General features: G+C 37.9%; 1 protein-coding gene across 3 annotated transcripts in view; it reads right to left on the bottom strand.

Annotated features, from left to right (window-relative positions):
* adgrd1 (adhesion G protein-coupled receptor D1) overlaps positions 1-20698 on the bottom strand; it is a 51806-nt gene that overhangs the window by 15726 nt on the left and 15382 nt on the right. For all 3 annotated transcript variants that reach the window (XM_057357660.1, XM_057357661.1, XM_057357662.1), the window contains exons 11-15: positions 20082-20189; positions 18903-18978; positions 18212-18353; positions 4028-4101; positions 874-997 (exon numbers count right to left, since the gene is read on the bottom strand). In XM_057357660.1, the coding sequence (XP_057213643.1) occupies positions 874-997; positions 4028-4101; positions 18212-18353; positions 18903-18978; positions 20082-20189 (524 nt within the window). The remainder of the gene's footprint in view (positions 1-873; positions 998-4027; positions 4102-18211; positions 18354-18902; positions 18979-20081; positions 20190-20698) is intronic.

Below are 20698 nucleotides of genomic sequence, written 5' to 3'. Positions count from 1 at the left end.
CATTAGTCAGCGAACATTAAAAATGTCAAGATTATATTTTCGCAGAATGTTCATTGCATTTTTACATGATTTTATGTAAAAACAGTAAATCACAAAAAAAGACTTTAGCTGGGTTTTCCGAAAAATATTGAAATGAATCATTTTACTGCTGCTGCTTTTGATTATTTTACACAAAAATGCCCAAGGCCCGCCCAAGAGGCCACATGACTGACATGTAAAGCAACCAATCACGTTTTGTTTTGTGCCACATCATCTTTAGAGGCGTGGAAATGTGTAACAGTATTCACGAACGTGTCAAAAGTTAACAGCAACAACGTTTAGGAGTTTATGCCGTAAAACTTGCATACGTTCAAGAAGAATTTAGTGTTTAGTCGATCGTGATGAATTCTTATTGCAACTGATGTAAACACGACAGCTTCTTTGATCAGAAATGTTCCAAAACCACACATTTCACATGTGTTTTTGCACATGTAAAACACATGTTGAAATTCATGTCTAAGGGCATGTCCCCACCTAAAGTCCCCCAGTGAATCTTAGTCATTTCCACCACATCACACACATTATTTGTTAGAATCAGTCGAAGCCAGCAGAGAGATTATTGAATTAACACCTGACTCATGCATTGACTAAATCTAGATATACATTCACAAAGGTTACATAAAACAACTTGAATTAGAAAAATAACTAACATTATAGTGGACACAATGTTCCATCCTTTTTTTACAAGCAGGCCTCACAGTGCACACTTAACCATTGTTATTTTCGTTGTGTTGAAGCGCTGACCCTTCCATTCTCTAAAGCCACGTTAGCCACCATTCAAATCAAGACATACGAAAACCAACAGCAGATTGTATGACGTTGTGGTTGTCTCACCTCCAAAGGAACCACCTGCATGAGAATGGCGAAGTTGGTCAGATGGTTACACAAGCAGACAGAGAAGGACAGGTTTCCATCAGCTCTCACACATCCCTCATTGGACCACACACCCTCTTTGGAGCTGAAACGCACACATATACACGTGTTTAATTAAGCGTTACATCTGCTGGAGCTTTTCATAGCGTATATTGAAACCATATGCATTCACAGCCTCATTCACAGTGTTCATGGTATTACCAGAGCTTTATTAATCAAATCCGATTGAAAAGAAATCAAAACGATCCCATTCATCTCTGTGAGAGGATATACAGTAGTCCAGCTTCATTACTTCTTCATCGTTCATGTTTGTCACGGGTGCAGTTATTTATTGAGTATTCAAGAATGAGCAAGCATGAGAAATAATGAGAGAGAGAGCAAAGACGAGGAAGGGATGTCAAATCAAATGATTTACATTTTTTAAATGATCCTCAATTGGCTTAGTTTGGCTCATTTGATTTTGTTTCACGGCTCTTATTGCACAAGACTGTTCTTCATCAATAACAGATTTTTTGATGAATCTTACACTCTAAAAATGGCTGGGTTATTTTTTAACCCATAACGCTGGGTTGAGTCCGTTGGGTTGTTTTTTGGGGTTATTTTTCCACATGTTAAACACTTTTTGGGTAGTTTTAGTTTTCCAGGTGTTGGGTTAAACCCGCTGGGTTAATGTTCTGGGTTGTTTTTGCCCACCGCTGGGTTGTTTGAAGAGGCTCACGCGCTTCCCGCCCTGAAGACGTTGAGTGTACTACGCAACTTTCATTTTTATAAAGAACAATGGGGCAAAGCCACTGGTTGGAGCAATTTAAAGGTACGTGTTTTACATTTTAAGTAAATATTTATTGAAATGAGCAGAATTTGTAACATTTTGCAAGGCAACAGTGTCTTAACTAACATTAGTGATGTAACTTAGATGACCAGCAACTGTTACCTCAGATCGCCATTACATAAATTGACTCGCATAGTCCTGTTAAGATGCGCGACACTGCGAATTAATACAATTTTAGTTAAACCCATCACATGTAAGCTAAGTCTATGAACTTTAGTGAGAATTGAACTAAAAGTGAGTCAAACCGGCGAGTGCCCCGCGAGCGCGGTCCAGCATTCCCGGTTCAGGAACGCCTCTCTCGGAGTCCACTCTGGACATTAAGCGGCCAGTCAATTATATTGCTCCCTCCGTTTTAAACCAAACATTTCAATTACTTGCATATATACCTGATGTCAAGACACAGTGCTAAGTGTATCGGAGTATTGTTATTTTATCATTTGGTTTTCTTCTTTATAGATTGGACCAAACGTGGTGGAATTTCTTCACCGGACAGAATTAACGAAGCCCTTTCATTTTGTTCCGTCATGGGAAACATCCGGCATATATCTCAGGCTTTTGTCATTTTGAATGGACAAGTTCTGGAACAAACCACGCTGCTTTCAGCTGCTGATGTATGTTTCAACGCATTTTATGTGTTTTGATGTTAACTTTCCCAGGCAATGCGCTTCTACCTGGGAATTTCTCCAGACTGTTGTTTTTCAAATGAAGGGGAATGAATCATCTGCTATTCGATTTCTTCGCTGCTCTTTGCTTGCTGAGGAATAACTTAACTTTTATTTTTTCCTTGATGTTTTTGTTAATATCTGTATTCGTTTAATTTAAATACAGTGAAAGTATACATTTACACATTAATGTTTTTACTGATTCAGAATTCAAATTTGACTGATTCATGAATGATTTTATTAATTGACTGATAATTGTTCTAATTGATATGTGACATAGGTCTGTTGCAACATGTAATTGTGCAGAATTTTATTTATTCGTGTTATCTATACTGCTAGTGTTTGATATTAGCCATATTTTTATTTATTTAGTTGTTTTTATTAATTGTCATTTGTTGCTACATATTGTGGAAAATGTTTATTAGTTATTTATAATGTTATTTATTAACATGTTATTTATAATGCTTGTTAATGTTTGATATGAAACATTTTTATTTATTATAATTTAACAATTTTCTTTTATTTAAGCAAATCTATAAATATTGCTGCTACTGACTGTAAAAGTTTAAATTTTTATTAACAATTATTTTTACAGTCAAATAATTTTTTTTTTTTTAAATAAATGTCAATTGTCTTGATTGACAATGAAGCACAGGAGAAATTAAGAATAACCCTGCAAGAATAACCCAGAATTAAACACATGAATAGTTAAAATGACTACATTTGGGGTTTTTTCAATAACCCAGCATGCTGGGTTAAAATGTGTAACCCAGTGTGCTGGGTTACTTTAACCCAGCATGTGTTCTGTCCAATATTTACCCAGCGCTGGGTTGCCAATTGGGTTGTTTTTAACCCAGCCATGTTTAGAGTGTATAAGACTTGTTGGAATGAAACATCGCAAAACATACAGTACGTGAGGCCTACTTTACTGTTTCTAGCTCTGTTTGGCTCATTCGTGAGAGAAGTACCTGTGTAGGATTAATGAACAAATTGTTCGTCTGAGGCGAATCTTTTCCATGAATTGGATTTTCTTGTTTACAACCAGTCTGAATGACTTCTTCACAAATTACAAAACTCACAGAAAGCACCAGAACTCATTCACTGTAAAAGCACAACTGCTACATTCTGTAAAATTTTCCCAGCCATGTTCCACATTGGAAAATCTTTTAAACAATAAACATGACAAACTGTTTAAGGGATAGTTCACCCAAAAATAAAAATTCTGTCATCATTTACTCCCCTTTGAGTTGTTCCAAATGTGTATACATTTCTTTGTTCTGATGAACACAGAGAAAGATATTTGGAAGAATGCTTATAACCAAACAATTCTTGGTTATAAAAATACTTTATACATTTTTTTTGTTCTGCTGAACACAACAGAAGATATTTTGCAGGATGTAGAACAGCAAACAGTTCTGGGGCACTTTTGACTATTGTAACTTTTCCTACTATGATAGTCAATGGTGGCTAAGAACTGTTTGGTTACAAGCATTCGTCCAAATATCTTTCTCTGTGGTCAACCAAACAAATAAATTTATACAGATTTGGAACAACTAAAGAGTGAGTAATTCATGACAGAATTTTCATTTTTGGGTGAACTGTCCCTTTAATACTGTAAACCCACCTGTAATCTAGGAAGGCGCAGTAGAGGAACACTTTATTGCTTTGGTTTAAGGCCTGAAGCTGCTGTTCTTTACTCTGAAAGAAAGAGAACCATTTATAAAATGATAAATAAATCATCACAGCTGTCTTGTTGGTACAGTAGACTCATTCAATGTCTTATTCATCCTGAAAGGTTAAATCCATCACATCAGACGAGAATTCGGTGTCAATCCTTATGGATACTGAAAGGTCACAGTGCAACAAAAGCAAATCGTGTTTTTGCGTGTTGGAAAGTTTGTATAAATTAAATATATCACACACATACACATGCTAAGACCAAACAACCGCAGACAAAAACAAAATTCACGTTAGAGAAATAGTAATTCCGCATCCAACCTAGCCAAATGTCACACACGATTTTCAACGATCAATTGAAACGCTTTCCGTCTCCTCTCAATAATTAAACTCGCTGAATGTTTGTGACTCAATGGAGGACACAGCAAGTTAGCGTGATGGAGGAAAGAACAGACTCATATTCAAGACTGGCCTGACTTGGGTGGATGAGAGATATTTGAACTAGTCAGCCTAGGAGGGCTTGGAAACTATGTCTAACACACCAGCCAGTCGAGCTGGAAACAATTCAAGAGAGAAAACGATTTCGGGGAAATCGGAAGGACGACGCAATTCGGAACGCTCAGCAGAATGATTCTATTGGATTTGGCATTTTGGGAGTCATTGCATTTGGGCTTCAAATAGAGACAGAAGGTAATGACATCATTATTAGACTGTTGAGAAAAATGTGGCGCAATGAGTTAACTGATGGGATTGTTCACGGCCACAACAAATTATTTGATTGGAATAAACACAGCTTGTGTTGTTTTCCATCGTCATTGACGCACATGGCTTTGAAGTGAAGTTAACCTTGCTTTGTTGCTTTGCAATACACAATTGACACAGATACACAATATATTACTCAATCGAATCAGGCAAAGAAATTGACCACATTCTACACTCTTAAAAATAAAGGTGCTCAACAGGTTCTTCACAGCGATGCCATAGAAGAACCATTTCTGGTTCCACAAAGAACCATTTAGTCAAAGGTTCTTTAAAGAGCCATTTCTTTCTTACATTTTATAATCTGAAGAACCTTTTTTGCCACAAAGAACCTTTTGTGACACAGAAAGGTTGTTCAGATGATAAATGTAAACAAAAAAAGTTCTTCTAGGCATTGTGAAGCAGTATGTGGAAGAGTGTAGCACTTATCATAGATAAGCCTCATGCATTACCTTTTAAAACATATAGTATAAACATCTGATTTATTAAGTCTTATAATGAAAACTGTGAATTTTTCACTAGCCTTTTTACATTAGAAAATGTGAGAATAGTGGTTGCTAGGCCATTGCAATATGGTATATTTACATTTACGCATTTGGCAGACGCTTTTATCCAAAGCGACTTACATTGCATTGTATTATACATTTGTTTCTGACTTTGTGCAATCCCCTGGGATCAAACCCATGACCTTGGCATTGCTAGTGCCATGCTCTAACCACTAAGCCAGAGGAAAGCTGGTAGTTAGGGTTGTTAGGTAGCTCAGTTGAAATTGTGGTTATAATAATATCTGTGGTTACAGGATATATTCTACATTTGCGCTTCAATCCAAAGCAATTTCCAAAGCCTTCAGGCATTATGCTTGACTTTGGTGTCGGTGCCTAAGGTGCCTTTGTAAAACAGAAACGTTGTTGCATTTGTTTCCTACAAAAATAATACATCCAATCATTTCCAACAACAAATCTATATTAAAAAGTATTTTTTCAACCCTGCATTGCTCTTTTAAACTCTGGCTGTGTTGGAGTTAAGAAGAAACATATGAGCACATAGGGCACCACCCCATCTCAATAAAGAGTGGCCTTTACAACAAGAAGACAGAAAAGCTTGCTCTAAATCATCTTGCTTTCCTGTTCCCTCACTACAATAGTCTCCGTTTCACTCTCAGACTCACTGGTTCTCCCTGTAAAGACAGGGGCTTTAACAGTAATAAGTGACTAAGAGGCTAATTTTCCCCAGGAGGGCCAAAGAGCATGAAAAGTCTAACCAATACTGACCTGGTCAAGATAGGGGCCGTGTATAAATTCTCGAACTTTCTTGGCATTTTAATAACTTTGCTGAAGAACTTAGGGAGCGTGAAGTGAATTCTGTAGATGTGCAGGTATGTAGTTGATCCAAATTCATGGACACACTACTGGAGATTGTCTTAATACAGGACTAGTTAATGTCTCATTGGAAAAACTTGGGGTACCTGCACCTGGTAAACCAATTATACACCTGTAACGGCCCGGACATTACAACAGTCAGCCACTGTTTGTGGATACCACAGAAAACATGAATCCTGCCTATTGTAAAATGGTCTGTGACTTTTCTTTAAACAGCATTTGTTCCTTGTTAACTCCAAATATAGCATTCAAAACTTAATGTAATTGAAAAGATGTTTATGGTTAGCAAACAGGCGGCCAATTTATTATGTGCCAAGTTCTTTCCACAAGCGCAGTTTGTTCAGCATACTGAAGTAGCTTCTCTATTGGCTTCTACCTAAACAAAACCGCCTCATCCCGCTGCAGAAATCCTCCCACATTACCGTCAGCATGAAACAGGAATTGTGCCACCATTTTCTTTCAAATTGTGACATATATGAGTGTAACGGCTTCTGGAATGAGAAAAAAATGTAGGGCGGGGCTTGATTTTGTCCTTTTGGAATTGATTGGATGTTGGATGTCTGGCTATAGAGCTCCGAAGGTTGACGTCATGCAATCTAAACTCCGCCATTTTGGCAGGCATTTAGGAGATTGCTAGAGCGGCTGTAGCATTGATATCGACAGTGGTCGAACAATAGTTTAAAACCAGACTGTTTGGACCTTACTATTTCAACATGGTGTACAGTTGCAGGGCACCAGGCTGCCAGCACAGGCGGGGGAAAGCAAAATGGAAATAATTTTATTTTGATTTCATGAATGATGTCTACTGTCAAGTTACTCACAGCGATTTTGCTATGCTGGCTAAACAAACAAGGGCAGCTAGAGTTGATTACGTTAGCTAACAACACAGTTGACTTAGCCTTCCAATGAAGATAAAGCTGGCAGGTTTTAGTTGGCAGACTCCAAAGTTGAATATTTATCACAAAATTAGACCGCTTTCATTTGTACCTCTCCAGGCTTTTGTAGGCTTTTTAAAGAGTCTCCGGAGTAGGACGAGGGAAAGTTGATAGTTGTAACGTTAGATATCAGGATAGTGCAGGTCAGGAATGCTATCCATTCCTTTATTGCATTGATACTCAAATCTAGCTCGCAAGATCTAAGTTTTAAGTGATCTGTGCGCATGTTGCATTATTTGTGAGCTTTATATGCACAATGACGTCTAACGTACCCTCCAAAGGAAGTAGTCGCTTTTAGAAACTTGTTAGCAACTGCCGTTTTTGAGACACAATAAGGCTTTAAAAATCAGCGACAGATTCTATTTACACTAAGTTTAAATAGCAGTAGGTTCTGTTTACACTAAGTGAAAATAGCAGCATTTCTTAGCTATATGCTATTTACACTAACCAAAAATAGCTGTATTTTCTTTGGATTAAGTAGAATTAGATGCTATTGGTACTTATAAATAGTGGCAGATAACATTACCCTACTATTTGCACCTCAGTATTGTTGTGTATTAAACATTATGCAATAATAACAGAGTGTAAAACTATTCAAATGATGGCAACTTATTGAGATATTAAATCCCTACACCTACACCTAACCTTACTCCTTTATGAATAAAAATGAATTTTAAGTCTTAAATCAATTTTATTGAAAACAAATGACTTTATGATCTGTAATGTGATAGAAAAAGGTTAAAGAGCGTTTTAGCTAGAGGTGGATTAGAACCCCAGTCTCCAGTGCCAAGCTCTACAGACTTTACACCTTACGCCGCTGGAGTCGCTGTTAGAATTGGCTTCGTTCTTACACTTTCTCTATTCTAATCACATATTGGTGGGCTGAGCTGGTCGCAAATTGTCTCTGCCAACAAGGCGGGCTATTTGTACTCAGTGTAAATATACACTCCGTATAATTGTTGTGTTTTATGTCATAGAATAAAACGTGAAAATATTTAGAGGTTTTGTTTACCACAGACCTTATTTCGGACGATTTACCAAAAACTAGGGATTCAGATGTTCCGATTCGATTCTCAAGCTTTTGATTCGATTAGATTCTCGATTCAGTTCAATGCATGCATATAGAGAAAAATCATATAGATATTTCTTAAAAAAGAACTGTAAACATCAGATTTCAATGGTGAATTAATAAAAATAAATGAAAAGCCAAAAACGTGCAGTGTTTCCGCTAGGAATTTGTGGAACCGTGGCGTTTGGTGATGTCACTCGCTAATTATCATATTTGTGACGTCATCGTCATTCATAGTTTTTGAGTTGCAAGCTTCTACTCTCTGAACATTCCGTATTTTAATACAGCTTGTTGGCAAAAAAAAGCCGTTCCCATTTACATATTTTCTGTTTCTGTTGTCAGTCTGATTCTGTTTCTGTCATCATCTGACAAAATCACCATGCACACGTGAAAGAGCAGTGATATTGGCTACAACACAGCACGTAGCCTCTATCTATGTAATCATGCGCTAATTTACAGACGAACTGTGTTCATGTACAGTATATCCAAACAGTCAACATAACAGTGACAGGTGTTTGGAACGCCGTTTTGTATACTTTTATTCACGAATCGGCCGCCGTATGGTGAATTGAATGTGCTGCTTCTTCCTGTATGTTTAATGCTTGCGGAAATATGAATGAAAAAAATTTATTCATGATGTTTGAGAATCGATATTGAATCGACCGCATTTTAAAAATGATTCATCGAAAAATAGATTTTTTTACCCAGCCCTACTAAAAACCCATTAAAAAAACCCATAAACTTTGAAGCGATGAAACCGGAAGTCCTAAAATGCTAACTCACTTCCGGGCATTGCATACAAAAATACATTATCTCCTCGGCTCCCTATTTTTACAGCTCCATCAGTGAGTCTCTCTCTCTCTCAGATGGGGTCGGCCGTGTGTTACCGGCTCCCCTCTGCCCCGCAGTGCTCAGCAATTGCCAGGGAAGCGTGAAAGCAGTCCAGCACTTTATTAACAACAAAAGGCAGAATGTGCTCGTACTTAAGCAGAAAACACATCTTTATATTGGCTGTCATGGCGATTGAAGCGTTAACACGCTCATCTGTGCCAACTGGCGTTAAAGCCTCTCTTCTGATTGGATGACATGTGTAATTCCAAGCATATGCGAAACTCTGCATTGTCATTTAGGAGAATGTGGAGAATGACAACAACATGAATCTGGACGAAAATCCTGGATCGAATTGACCGTTTTGGAAAACAGCCAAGGACCATAAGGCACATAAGCTGGATTTAGCTCTGTGGGCTCAATTTAATATCGTTAAACTTTTCTCAAAGCACATAATGTAAGAATAAATCACAGAGAAGTCAAATAATTTCTTGTTTATCCAGCGTCTCATCTCTTATGTCAGAATATAAAGTGTCTTCAAGCGAAATATGTCAGAACCTTCTAGAGAATAAGCCCACAGCTTTGCTCTATTTAGGTCTTTTTCAAAGTTCTCCTGAAAGCTTCACGTAAGCGTCAAACGCTCTCACATGTCACGCCCGGGTGAGTAATCGGTCTATGAGCGTCATTTTTTAAAAAGTGGAGACCGTTTGGGGTTGCTGGTTATGACTTCATAAAATGATGAAGGCTTAGCTTGTGAATATTAATAAAATTATACACAAATTATTTTCTTTATTCATAATAAATAGCCTATATAAGTGCAGTTGTTAGTGTAGCAGGTAATGCTGAAATGTGGGCTATTAAAATACAGGAAAGTATATTTCATTTATTATGTTTCGCTTCGTTTTCATTTTCATTTATTACTGTGTACTGTTGTGGCCCATTTCCCGGTCAAAAATGAAAGATTGTTCTGTACTGTCTGTATTCTGTACTGTCGTTTTACAGCTGTGGACCAACATTTAAACATCAAGCGCATGAAATTTAGCAGCATCTAGTGGTGATGTTGCGAATTGCAACCAACGGTTCACTCCAACCCTCCTCCCTCCCTTTCGAAGCACTAAGATGGCTGACACAGAACAAAGACGTCGTCACGTTTACGCTTCTTTGCCGAAGGACATAACATATTTACGAAGTGCGCTCTGTAGAGCAGTTTGTCCGTTTAGGGCTACTGTAGAAACAACATGGCGAATTCCATGCAAGGAAACCCGTGGTATATGTAGACAGAAATAGCTCATTCTAAGATAATAAAAACCTAACGTTTCATTATGTAAGGTCTTTATACACCTCTGAAGACATTGTTATGTATATTATATGCATTTCTGTCAATATATCCACAAAATAAAATTACACATTGGACCTTAAATATCTGAATTCATGTGGATGAAAGAATGCATCAGAATGCTGTTCTACATTTTTTGCTGTTTAGATCCTAGCGCTGTCACACATTTTGTTATACAAAAATAAATAAAAACTAACAGCAGTTAAAACTGTATTTTTAATAAAAACTATCAGGTTCATCTGTGTTTTTAATGGAGCGTAGGCATTAAAGTGTCTAATGTTGGGCCGGGACCCCTGATGTCTGGCCTGTATGACTAATTCACTGACTAAGTGAAGGAAAAACTGAGCAAAAACAATACAATGAATCCTATATATTTCACTTACGCAACACAAGAACAACCCTAAAGCTTAAACTCCCTCGAGTGAAATACACATTATTCCTATAATCGCTCTCTCTCCCCCCCTCACCCCCATACGTATGAGCACACGCTCGAAAAATGGTCTGCTAAACATCTTGCACACTCTCTCACATATTTTCTGACTGAGACCAAACCCAGTCGCATCACGCACCATATAAAACACGCTGGGTAGTGGCATAACACAGGGGTATATTTAAAGAACTGCTCGGTCTAAATAAAGCCGGCTGGGCTAAATTTAAAAGCACAGAGGAGTGTCGTCCGAGCTTAACAGAGAAGATAAATGATGAAGAGTAAATGTGGGATTTTGGTCGCTCCCATTCTATTCACAGCTGTATAATTACATCTGCGGACGGGCTGGGCTGTAATTTAAAGCGACTTCTTCTGTACACGGAGAAGACAAAGACTAATGATCGCGTAAACTCAATGAAAACACACATTTCGTTTTGAGCTTCCAACTTCGTAAGCAGTTTGGGGGTGGGACTGATAATGTTTGTCAGCGCACAAAGCAACATCCATGACTAAATGAAATGAAATTTGCATATTGAATGTTCTTATTTTAAGATTTTAACACAGCCTTACACTTTCATTGATAAAAGTTTGCAGAAAAATATAGTATATTTATGCATGTCTAAATCAGAAAGATGTAAACGTGACTACTATGTGAGTCTCTATAAAAGTCTACGGTATATATTCACATATGTTTGGGAAAGTCCCCTTGTCAAAAAACGCAAGCACACGCCCGCACACGGCTTTGGTGATATTTGGCTGACGCTGGCAAGACAACATCTGTACGTGAGCGGGGTGAAGAGAAACCCAGAGAAGTCCTCCGGGGGGTCAGCCAGTTGTCGGCCGTCCTCCGGAACTCTGGAAAAACTGGGAAATGGTTTAGGCCTCCACGGAGCGCAGAAACCTGGAACCAGTCGAGGCTAAATACGCAGTAAAACTTCAACCATCCCTGCTCAGGTGATCGTGTGAGGAAGTTTCAAGAGTTCAATGGTATTTCTGACCTAATCCTGAAGGAAAGCGCTAATATACGGAGACTGCTTGCTGAAAATTATTATAGGCGATCTAAAGATTTCATGGAACGACCAAGAAGGCACGGCAGAACTTACAAACTGTTTATAAGCTAATGTCAATGAGTTTTCAGGAGAGAGAGAGAGAAGGAGGAGGCCACACAATCCGAGGCAGTTGGCTCCAAAAGGATCACTTGAGCCAAACCATCTGCTATAGATTATGAAGACTCATGAGAGGAGAACTAAAGAGAGAGAGAGTAAATCAGACCAACTCACAGTCACAGTCAAACTAAGACGAAGACTGCAAACGAATGAATGAATGAAAGTGAGAGAGAGAGAATGAATGAATGGGTGAGTGAGTGAATGAGTGTGCGAGTGATCTATAGTGAAAGTGAATGAGCAAGTGAGCAAGCAAGCATGTTAGCGAATGAGTGTGTGCGTTTTATAAAAAGCATTTGGCATTCAGGACCTCTCATTATTGTACCTTATAAAAGGGTTAAAGTACCTCACTGTACTATAGACAAACAAGTCAGTCATACAGCAAACAGTGTGTCAGATTTTTATAAATTGTAAGAGCCATTAGGTCTCTGTGAATTCATGATTATATTTGAAGTAAATCGGAAATTCTTCTCGGGGCAGAGCTGTTCGTGGTTCAGTAATTCTCCCACAGAAATCTTTACAGACAGTTTACTGGGCACCAAACCACACGAACACAAACACAGAACAATGGGTAATTATATTCATCTTAAGGCATTACAAGCTTAAAAACAATGAACGTCGGGCCTCTTCATCTTGTGTACTGGTTAGAGTAAACATATAACAAATGCAAGCACATGCATACAGCGAGGCCAGCGTGTGCGCTCGCGCTCCGTCCAGCAGCATCTCTCTGTGTTCGCGTCCGCTCTGCTAAAGCTGTATTAGGTTGTAAATGCAGTGAGAGCTTGTCAGAAATCTTTATTTAATCCACTTGATTATGAGGGCCGCCTGAATTGCGCATGAAATCATTCTTTCCATTCGTTCACCTCAAGCCATGCGTTTCAGCCGTCAGAGACGAGGGACAATACAGAGATGAGACTGACCGGTTCATTAGGGACTTGAACTCATTTTTAAGCCATGATTGTTTAGAGGCTTTTTGCAACACCTTCCGGCAACTATTTCAGTCCTATTTTCTTGAATGTGGGAAAAAACAGATATCTCCAAAATCGCTGGCTAAAACCATCATAGAAGCAACATATTTCCCACCAACAATTAAACAGTAATTCAGCTGAATTGTTTCTTAAGCTCAAATTGCATAAAAACTCATTCTTCAGTGCGCATGCACAAATGTTCACCACTCTTGGTCACCTTGGGATTACAATGTTCTGACATTTTGTGTCAAAACTGAGTTATTCACATATTGTCTGTGACAACTTACGTTTACATTATGTGATGTTTTATTCTTTACATTGTGTACATTGTGGGACTTTCTTTAGAAAACAAAAACGTTTTATCTACGTCAAGTGGAATGCAAAAACTTTTAATCTCAGTTTCTCAAAACTGATCAGAATGCAAATAGAACCTTATAATTCCAAGGCAACAAATCAAACGTTTTTTATTACAAGGAAAGACTAATCGAATATAATGAAATTGTGAAAATCTCAAATTCTCATTGGTCGAAATTGTTGACTTCAATAATCAATACGTGAAAATTTTATAGAAATCAAAAGGACTATTTGGTCATCGTGACCCATTCTTAAACTATAAACTACAGCCACCACAACTTTAAACATAAAGGTTAAAACAGTAAATCCCCACAAGCAGTTGATTTTCCAATATTTCATTTTTGTTGATCTCTAGTGTACTTTAAAGTTAATGAATCCACACAAATCAAGTCCTGCGCTCTTATCACATGGGAAAACGTACCGTGAGAACAGTCTCCACACACAGCAGCATTGTTGTCACACACCAAGCCACAGAACCTCATGCCCAAATATTGAATATGTCAGATCATTCTTCCTAATAGGCCATTGATTAAAAGGGTCTTATCCAAAACAAGGTCTTAGCACACTACTCCATCACAGACACCTAGACAGATTATTGACACAGAGATCTAGAACGCTCACGTGTTTTCCTCATGACACATTTCTCAGATATCAATGCCTCTATTGAGGTCAACGTCGATGACGGTAGCAAGATGCACAAAAGACATTAGATTACATTTGGTCATTTAAATTATAACCAGCAGAAATGAAAAAGGGGAATCCAGTGACACCATTTCTATGTAGCTGTTAAAATGTAAGCCGTATCTTTGTTGATCTCCATTTTATCCTGTACCAGTGATGTACCATAAATTTGACCAAAACCCCTTTTTGGTGATTTGGGGAAATGTAACATTTACTTTCTTTCTTTCTTTCTTTCTTGCTGGTTTTGAGCCGGAATGGACCCCTTTTTGGATTTCCCTCAAACTGGTGTACTACAGCAAGTCATTATGGGATTCTGGAATGGAGAACATTCTACAAAACATCCTTCTGTATCACAGGAAAGAAGCCGAATTTTACACTTCAAATGCATCATGTCACGCCAGTGTGAATCAATGATCAACATTCAAGCATGATTCATTGTTTCCCAAGAGCTGTATATTAGGGTTGCATTGCGTACAAGAAGTTATTAATTGTTACATTGTCAAATAATGACTGTTTTGCGCTGTATCATGAATTCAAATAGTTAATACAAATGTATACTACAGCATTTTTCATGCGGGATGCTTCATGTCATTTTTTATGACTTGAGTTTGTCATATAGCCAGTTATAAATGTTTACATGAAAAAGTAGCCTATTCAAAATTCAAAACGTCAACTTGTAATGCCTAAAAATGTATGTATTTGTTTGCTAACTCCATATAATACTTTAACATTATTATTATTTAATTAATTAATTATTTGATTATCAGTATAATTCTGCGCTCTGACATAAGCACAACTGTGCCCTCCAGCAACCCAACTTTGAATCCAAGCTCAAGGTCAATAGTCATCCTGCTCCCCTCTCTCCACCGTTTACTATCCTATTGTGTCTATACTGTCCTATTAAAATAAAGGCATAAACAAATGTATTATAATTCTGTGGGCAGTGATGTCACAAATCCCAGTGACGTCCATAACCTTAAACCTGAGGTACTGGGTCTTTTGCTTACAGAAGGTTGCTGTCATTTATTACAATAGCTTTCTTACAATCCCACACGCACATACACAGTAAAACAAACATCACTGAAATAAACATTTCTCACAAAAGCATGAACCAGCCAGCAAAACAAAAGTCCGTCTCTATAGTTACGTGCATGCCAGCATGGTTTTGATTTAAATGCAGTAAAAGTGCTTTAAAAAGAACACTGAAAAAAGACACAGGGAAAATATAATGACTGATCAAATAACAAGGGAATTGTGTTTTTTCTAGGACGGCGTTAGAGTGGCTAGAAGTGGATGAGTTTCTTTTCTTTTTTGATTCATGAGATCAAGTCTTTGTTTAAGAGGATTGTGACGTAATGCAATGTTTAGGATCTCTTGTGTAATGTTACAGACTGTAGTGATAAGTGGGAAATCCAATGCTACAGTGAACGCCTTCTCTTCATCTTTTTTATAGCAAGTACCCTCTTTAAACATGCCCAACTGGTTAAGTTTGTCTACATGCCATCTGTGTCCATTCCTCAAGGGTTTCCCATGGAAATTTGGCAGATGGACGTGTCCTTGTTGCATCTGCACAAATGCTTGCCAAATGGGCTCCTTGTTAAACCAAATCATCTTTCCCTTTTTAATAGCGCTCAGAACCGCTTTTCTTCTGGCGAAATGCACCTCGCTTCAGGGCTGAAAAATGGGAGCGAGGGACGCCGCATACCGAAATGGATTTTCACGGTTACCGCTGGCTGTTCTGCTCACCGCCGATGGCATTTTCGTGTAACACGGATCCCACGGCTCACCGAAAGACAAAACCACAAGAGCAGCAGAAGAATGGTGGTCTTTGAACGTTTTCCACGAGGCATTGAAAAGAGCGAATTTACATCATTTACTGTGTGATTTTCTCTTCACACTACGCTGCTTCATACAATGAAAGTGAATCGTGACCAGGGGCTGACAATAAATGACAATAATAAATAGGCAGCGGCTATTTCACTAAGTGTAAATAGCAATAGATACTATTTACACTAAGTTTAAATAGCAGTAGGTTCTGTTTACACTAAGTGAAAATAGCAGCATTTCTTAGCGATATGCTTTTTACACTAACCGAAAATAGCTGTATTTTCTTCGGATTATGTAGAAATAGTTAGATGCTATTGGTACTATTTGCACCACAGTGTTGTTGTGCATTAAACATTATGAGTGTAAATCATTACATTTAAGACAATTATTAAAATGATGGCAACTTATTGAGATATTAAAGCCTTACCCCTAACCTTACCTTAAACCTAAACTTTATGAATAAAAATGAATTTTAAGTCTTAAATCAATTTTATTGAAAACAAATGCCTTTATGATCTTATGATTTTTATAAGGTGCTGTTGGCTTTTTGAGCTTGACAGCTTTATCAGTTTCACTGTATTAAAAATTTTGATTTTATAGAAGAGAGAAAATCATATGGTTCGGTAATGACATAAGCGACATGATTTTCATTTTTGGGTGAGCTAAAACTTGTGCACATGCAGATGTGATTGTTATTAAGAAACATACATTGTAAAACTTTGCTGTAGTTTTGCAGCAGGTTTGCCAGTAAAGTAATGTATTACTACTTCATAATACTTTCCTATTAGTACTGTCTTCATTTTGAGTTAAACTTTACATCAAGTAAGGGATAATGCACCGGCAGCCGGTTGTTATTGCAGAAATAAGCACTGAAGGGGCTTATTTCACAATAACAGCCGGTTGCGTGTACATTATCCCACTTATTACACGGCTACTTGCCACATGAGAAAAAAACTGGACATAAAATGTGAATTTGAAATATTTTATTAGCTCATTTTTACCGAATGCAGACCTTCCGTGAGGAAAAGCCGTTTAGTTTCGGTTTTAAAGTAAGAAACGACGTTCAAACGTCACAACCAGGCAAATTGGTTTCCCTCTCAAACTGATTTGCAGCATCCGGGTTGCAGGGTGTTATTAGTTTTGAGCGGTCGTTATTTGAAAATAACAACCCTTGGAATGTCACGACTGGCCAATCAGAATCAAGCATTCAAATGAGCCGCGTAATAATCAAAATGAATACACTTTTGACTTTTGAGATTCAAAATGAGCAGGAAGAGATTGGTCTCATTACTGGCATTAGCACAGCAACACTGCAAAAATGACATTCTTCCTAAGCATTTCTGTCTTGTTTTCCAGTAAAACTATTTAAAACTGCTTAAATTACGATACATTTACATAACAAGAAAAGTGACCTAAGATATTTAGTCTTGTTTTACGAAAGAAAATATAAGAACTAGGTAAATTTATGTTTAAAACAAAATTGTGAATTAAATCTATAGTAAGTTACTGGCAACCTGCGGCAAAAAGTGTTACAGTGTACTGTAAAGGGGTTATCCCAGCGGGATAAAGGTTTCCAAAAAATGTTTTGTGTCAGCTAATCCATAGCTTGTACCTGTATACCTTTTACATTTGACAAACATTCAACGTTTGTATTTTAATTTAACAGCCCTAAAACAGACTGTCAAAAAAAGGGAAAATGTTGCAATGTAACTTGTTTTATATCAGTTTGTTCAAGAACAACACGTTTGGGGAAACATATGACATGCTATTAAAATATTATAATTGTTAAATCAAAACTTAGTGCAACCTTTGTAATAAAAACATGATTTGAATTAAAAAAAAATTACACTGCAACATGTGCCAGCCAGGCAGAACACAATTTTGTGTCTTGGCAACACAAAACTCACACATTGTTGCATGACCTAACCCACATGTTCAGTAAATGTCACTTAGGGAATTCCTGAGTTAAAAGTCAGGGATAAGACTGACAAGCCAGAGGAGAATATATCGATTAAAGTTGTTATTTTGGTTTGTTTTTCGCACATAAAGTATTGTCGTCGTTTCAAAAAAATTCAGTTGAGTGGATTATAATAATAATCCACTATGAGCGGATGAACCAATTTAACAATGTCTTTAGGACTTTTCTGGACCTTGACAACAACTATAACCGTTATGTAATGAGGAGGCCTGGAAATCTCTCGGATGTCACCTAAAATATCTTTATTTGTGTTCTGAAGATGCCGGCAAGTCTTAAAACATGTTGAACATCATGTTGGTGAGTAAAAAATAACCCAATTTTGATTTTGAGATGAACTTTTCCTTTAAGGTTAAACACAGAAATAGAAGCCCACAAACACCCAACTAAAGGTAAAAACGGACTGAAATGACAAGTGATGTTTTCCTACCAGCTGGTGCGTGAGGACGATCCTGATGAGAGGCTCAGCAGAAAGGTTGAGGGACAGCGCTGGAGACGGCTCCACCTTCAGAGAGATAAGGTGACTGGCCATTTGGATTTTATAATCTTTAAAATCCACTGCTTCATTAATGCTGCATGGACAAACAGTCAGTTATTAGTTACACCTCTAATAATGTTTCGAGGTCAACAGGAATATACCCTGGCCACACATTGCTTTGTTAACCAGTGCTGTTATGTAAAAGGAGGCCGTCTGAGTCCCAGAGCTGAGCTAAAATAAATACAGTGAGTTCAGTACTGATCACATCTGTGTTAAGATGGGAAGTGAGTGTTATCACTCGACTTAATGGCTGGGAGTATCAGACATTGAGAGCAAAGTGACCAGATGAGAAAGAAAGACAGATTGCTAAAGACATGCTCAGAGGAACAACATGTCCAACAGGAAACACACACACACACACGCACACGCACACACACACACACACGCGCACGCGCACACACACACACACACGCACACACACGCAATTCACTTTATTAGGTATATAATGTTGTATATACAGAGATGCTGTATAGCTGTATATGCTGTTTCTATACAGAAAGTTGTGTTTTTTAACATTAGTTAATCCACAATTAACTAAACACACACACACGTGCACACACGCGCACGCACACACACCCGTCACCTTGTTTGAAGAGGGCTGATCTTATTGTAGTAGTTGTGCATCTTGTGGTAGAAAAGGCCCACGATTGTGGTCTGAGCTGCAGGGTAAAACAAACACAAGCATTAAAAATGATTTACTAAACTATTCACTTTTGACCGCCGCGATCGCAATCTACGTGCAATTCCTGCGCGCGTCTGTGTTCAAGAATGTGTTGTGCTGCTGCTGAAATGCAGAGGGTGGACAGACTCATTATCACAGGCCCTGCATGTGGTCCTCTCATCGCACATCTAATGGGAAAGATGTGTGTTCACACACACGCGATGAGAGACCGCCACGCGCGAGGAGGAGGAAAATATTTTACGCTCTCCTTCTAAAAAACGCATAAAAAAAATACACAAAGCCTTTGCCCTCGAGTTTATAAGCAACTTCAGTATTCATGTGTCCTTCATTGTTATTCATATTAGCTAATGCGTAATGTTAATAAATGTTTTTTAAAACTTAAAGAAACTTGGCCGCCGTGGAAATACACACCGCTCCATCACTCCCTGCTTTTAACTGCTGTATAAAACCTCTGCTTGGTTCTTTTAATGAAGTGCACAACATGAGTCCGTGTGCGCAGGAGAGGCAGATCAGTGGCACATTAATGCCAGCTTGCCGTTTATGTTCCATTTCTGATAACAGAGCTTTAATAGATTATTAAAACGGTTTATAATAAAAACATCGGGATTCAGGTTCAGCGTTGAGCCAGAAAAGCTGAAGGGGGTTGACCCCAAAATGGTGTCAAACAAACAAAGTGTTTAATGGCCTCATAATTGCTGCCACCACATGGGAAACACACATTGCAAAACTCTCTATTCAACTTTTGATCATATTAAAAAATGAGCTAGTTTCGCTGTTTTTCACAAAACTGTGCACCAAACCCCTCTAGATTAGGCAATGCTTTGTTCTTGAGGGGTTTGTGTGAATGACAGGTTTAATCTGAAAGCAGCGGGAAGGCATCAGAGATGATTTCATTGTCAATTTATTGTCTTTAAGCCACAAACAAAACTTGAAAAACAATAAATGCATAAATCCTCTATTGTCCTTGTGAAAACAACATCATTTGACCTCAGTCTCAAGCACTGTGATGCATTTTGTATGTGTGCTTTACACATTTTATTATAAACAATGGGATATACATCATATATGTTATATACTCACATTGCATTGAGAGAGCCACTCCTGGAACTGAGATGTAACTCTTCCCTTGTGTGGGGAACCGGTAGTTGGGCATATTGTAGTTCTGAGGGATTTTCATCAGGGAATAATCTAGTCAAAAGGAAGTGAATGTGGGTTTGTTACTTAATCAGCGCTGTCGTTATCATCTACTGCTCGCGGACAAATCATCCTGCTTTCTTTATATCTGTGATCTTGTGTTTATTTATGCCATGTGCACTGACTCTAACAGTGTAGGCCAATATTAGCTCATGACCCTAAGACACTTTTGTCTTATCAGAGCACAGGGGAAGATGGGAGATGGAGAGTGAAGGGAAGAGAGAAACAGAAGAAGAGAAACAGAGAAAGGTTGACAGGGCCTGATTCAGGAAGAGAGAGAGAGATGCTATGCTTCATGTCTAACTCATTTAGTTTCATGTTGGTTGACACAAAATGCATGACAGACATGTACATTGGGTGATTCTTAATTTGGGGACATTATGACAACTTGACATTTTTTTTTAAATATCTTAAAATTATTCATCTATGGAAATTTTGGCTTCCAATGTTTTCAAAAACAAAATAATCGAGGTGAAACCATTATTACACGCCATTGCAATTTG

The sequence above is a fragment of the Triplophysa rosa genome, linkage group LG17, assembly GCF_024868665.1.
Source record: "Triplophysa rosa linkage group LG17, Trosa_1v2, whole genome shotgun sequence".
In the NCBI taxonomy this organism is placed as follows: Eukaryota; Metazoa; Chordata; class Actinopteri; order Cypriniformes; family Nemacheilidae; genus Triplophysa; species Triplophysa rosa.
The sequence above is the reverse complement of the archived record's forward strand: the minus strand, read 5'-3'. Positions and strand labels throughout refer to the sequence as shown.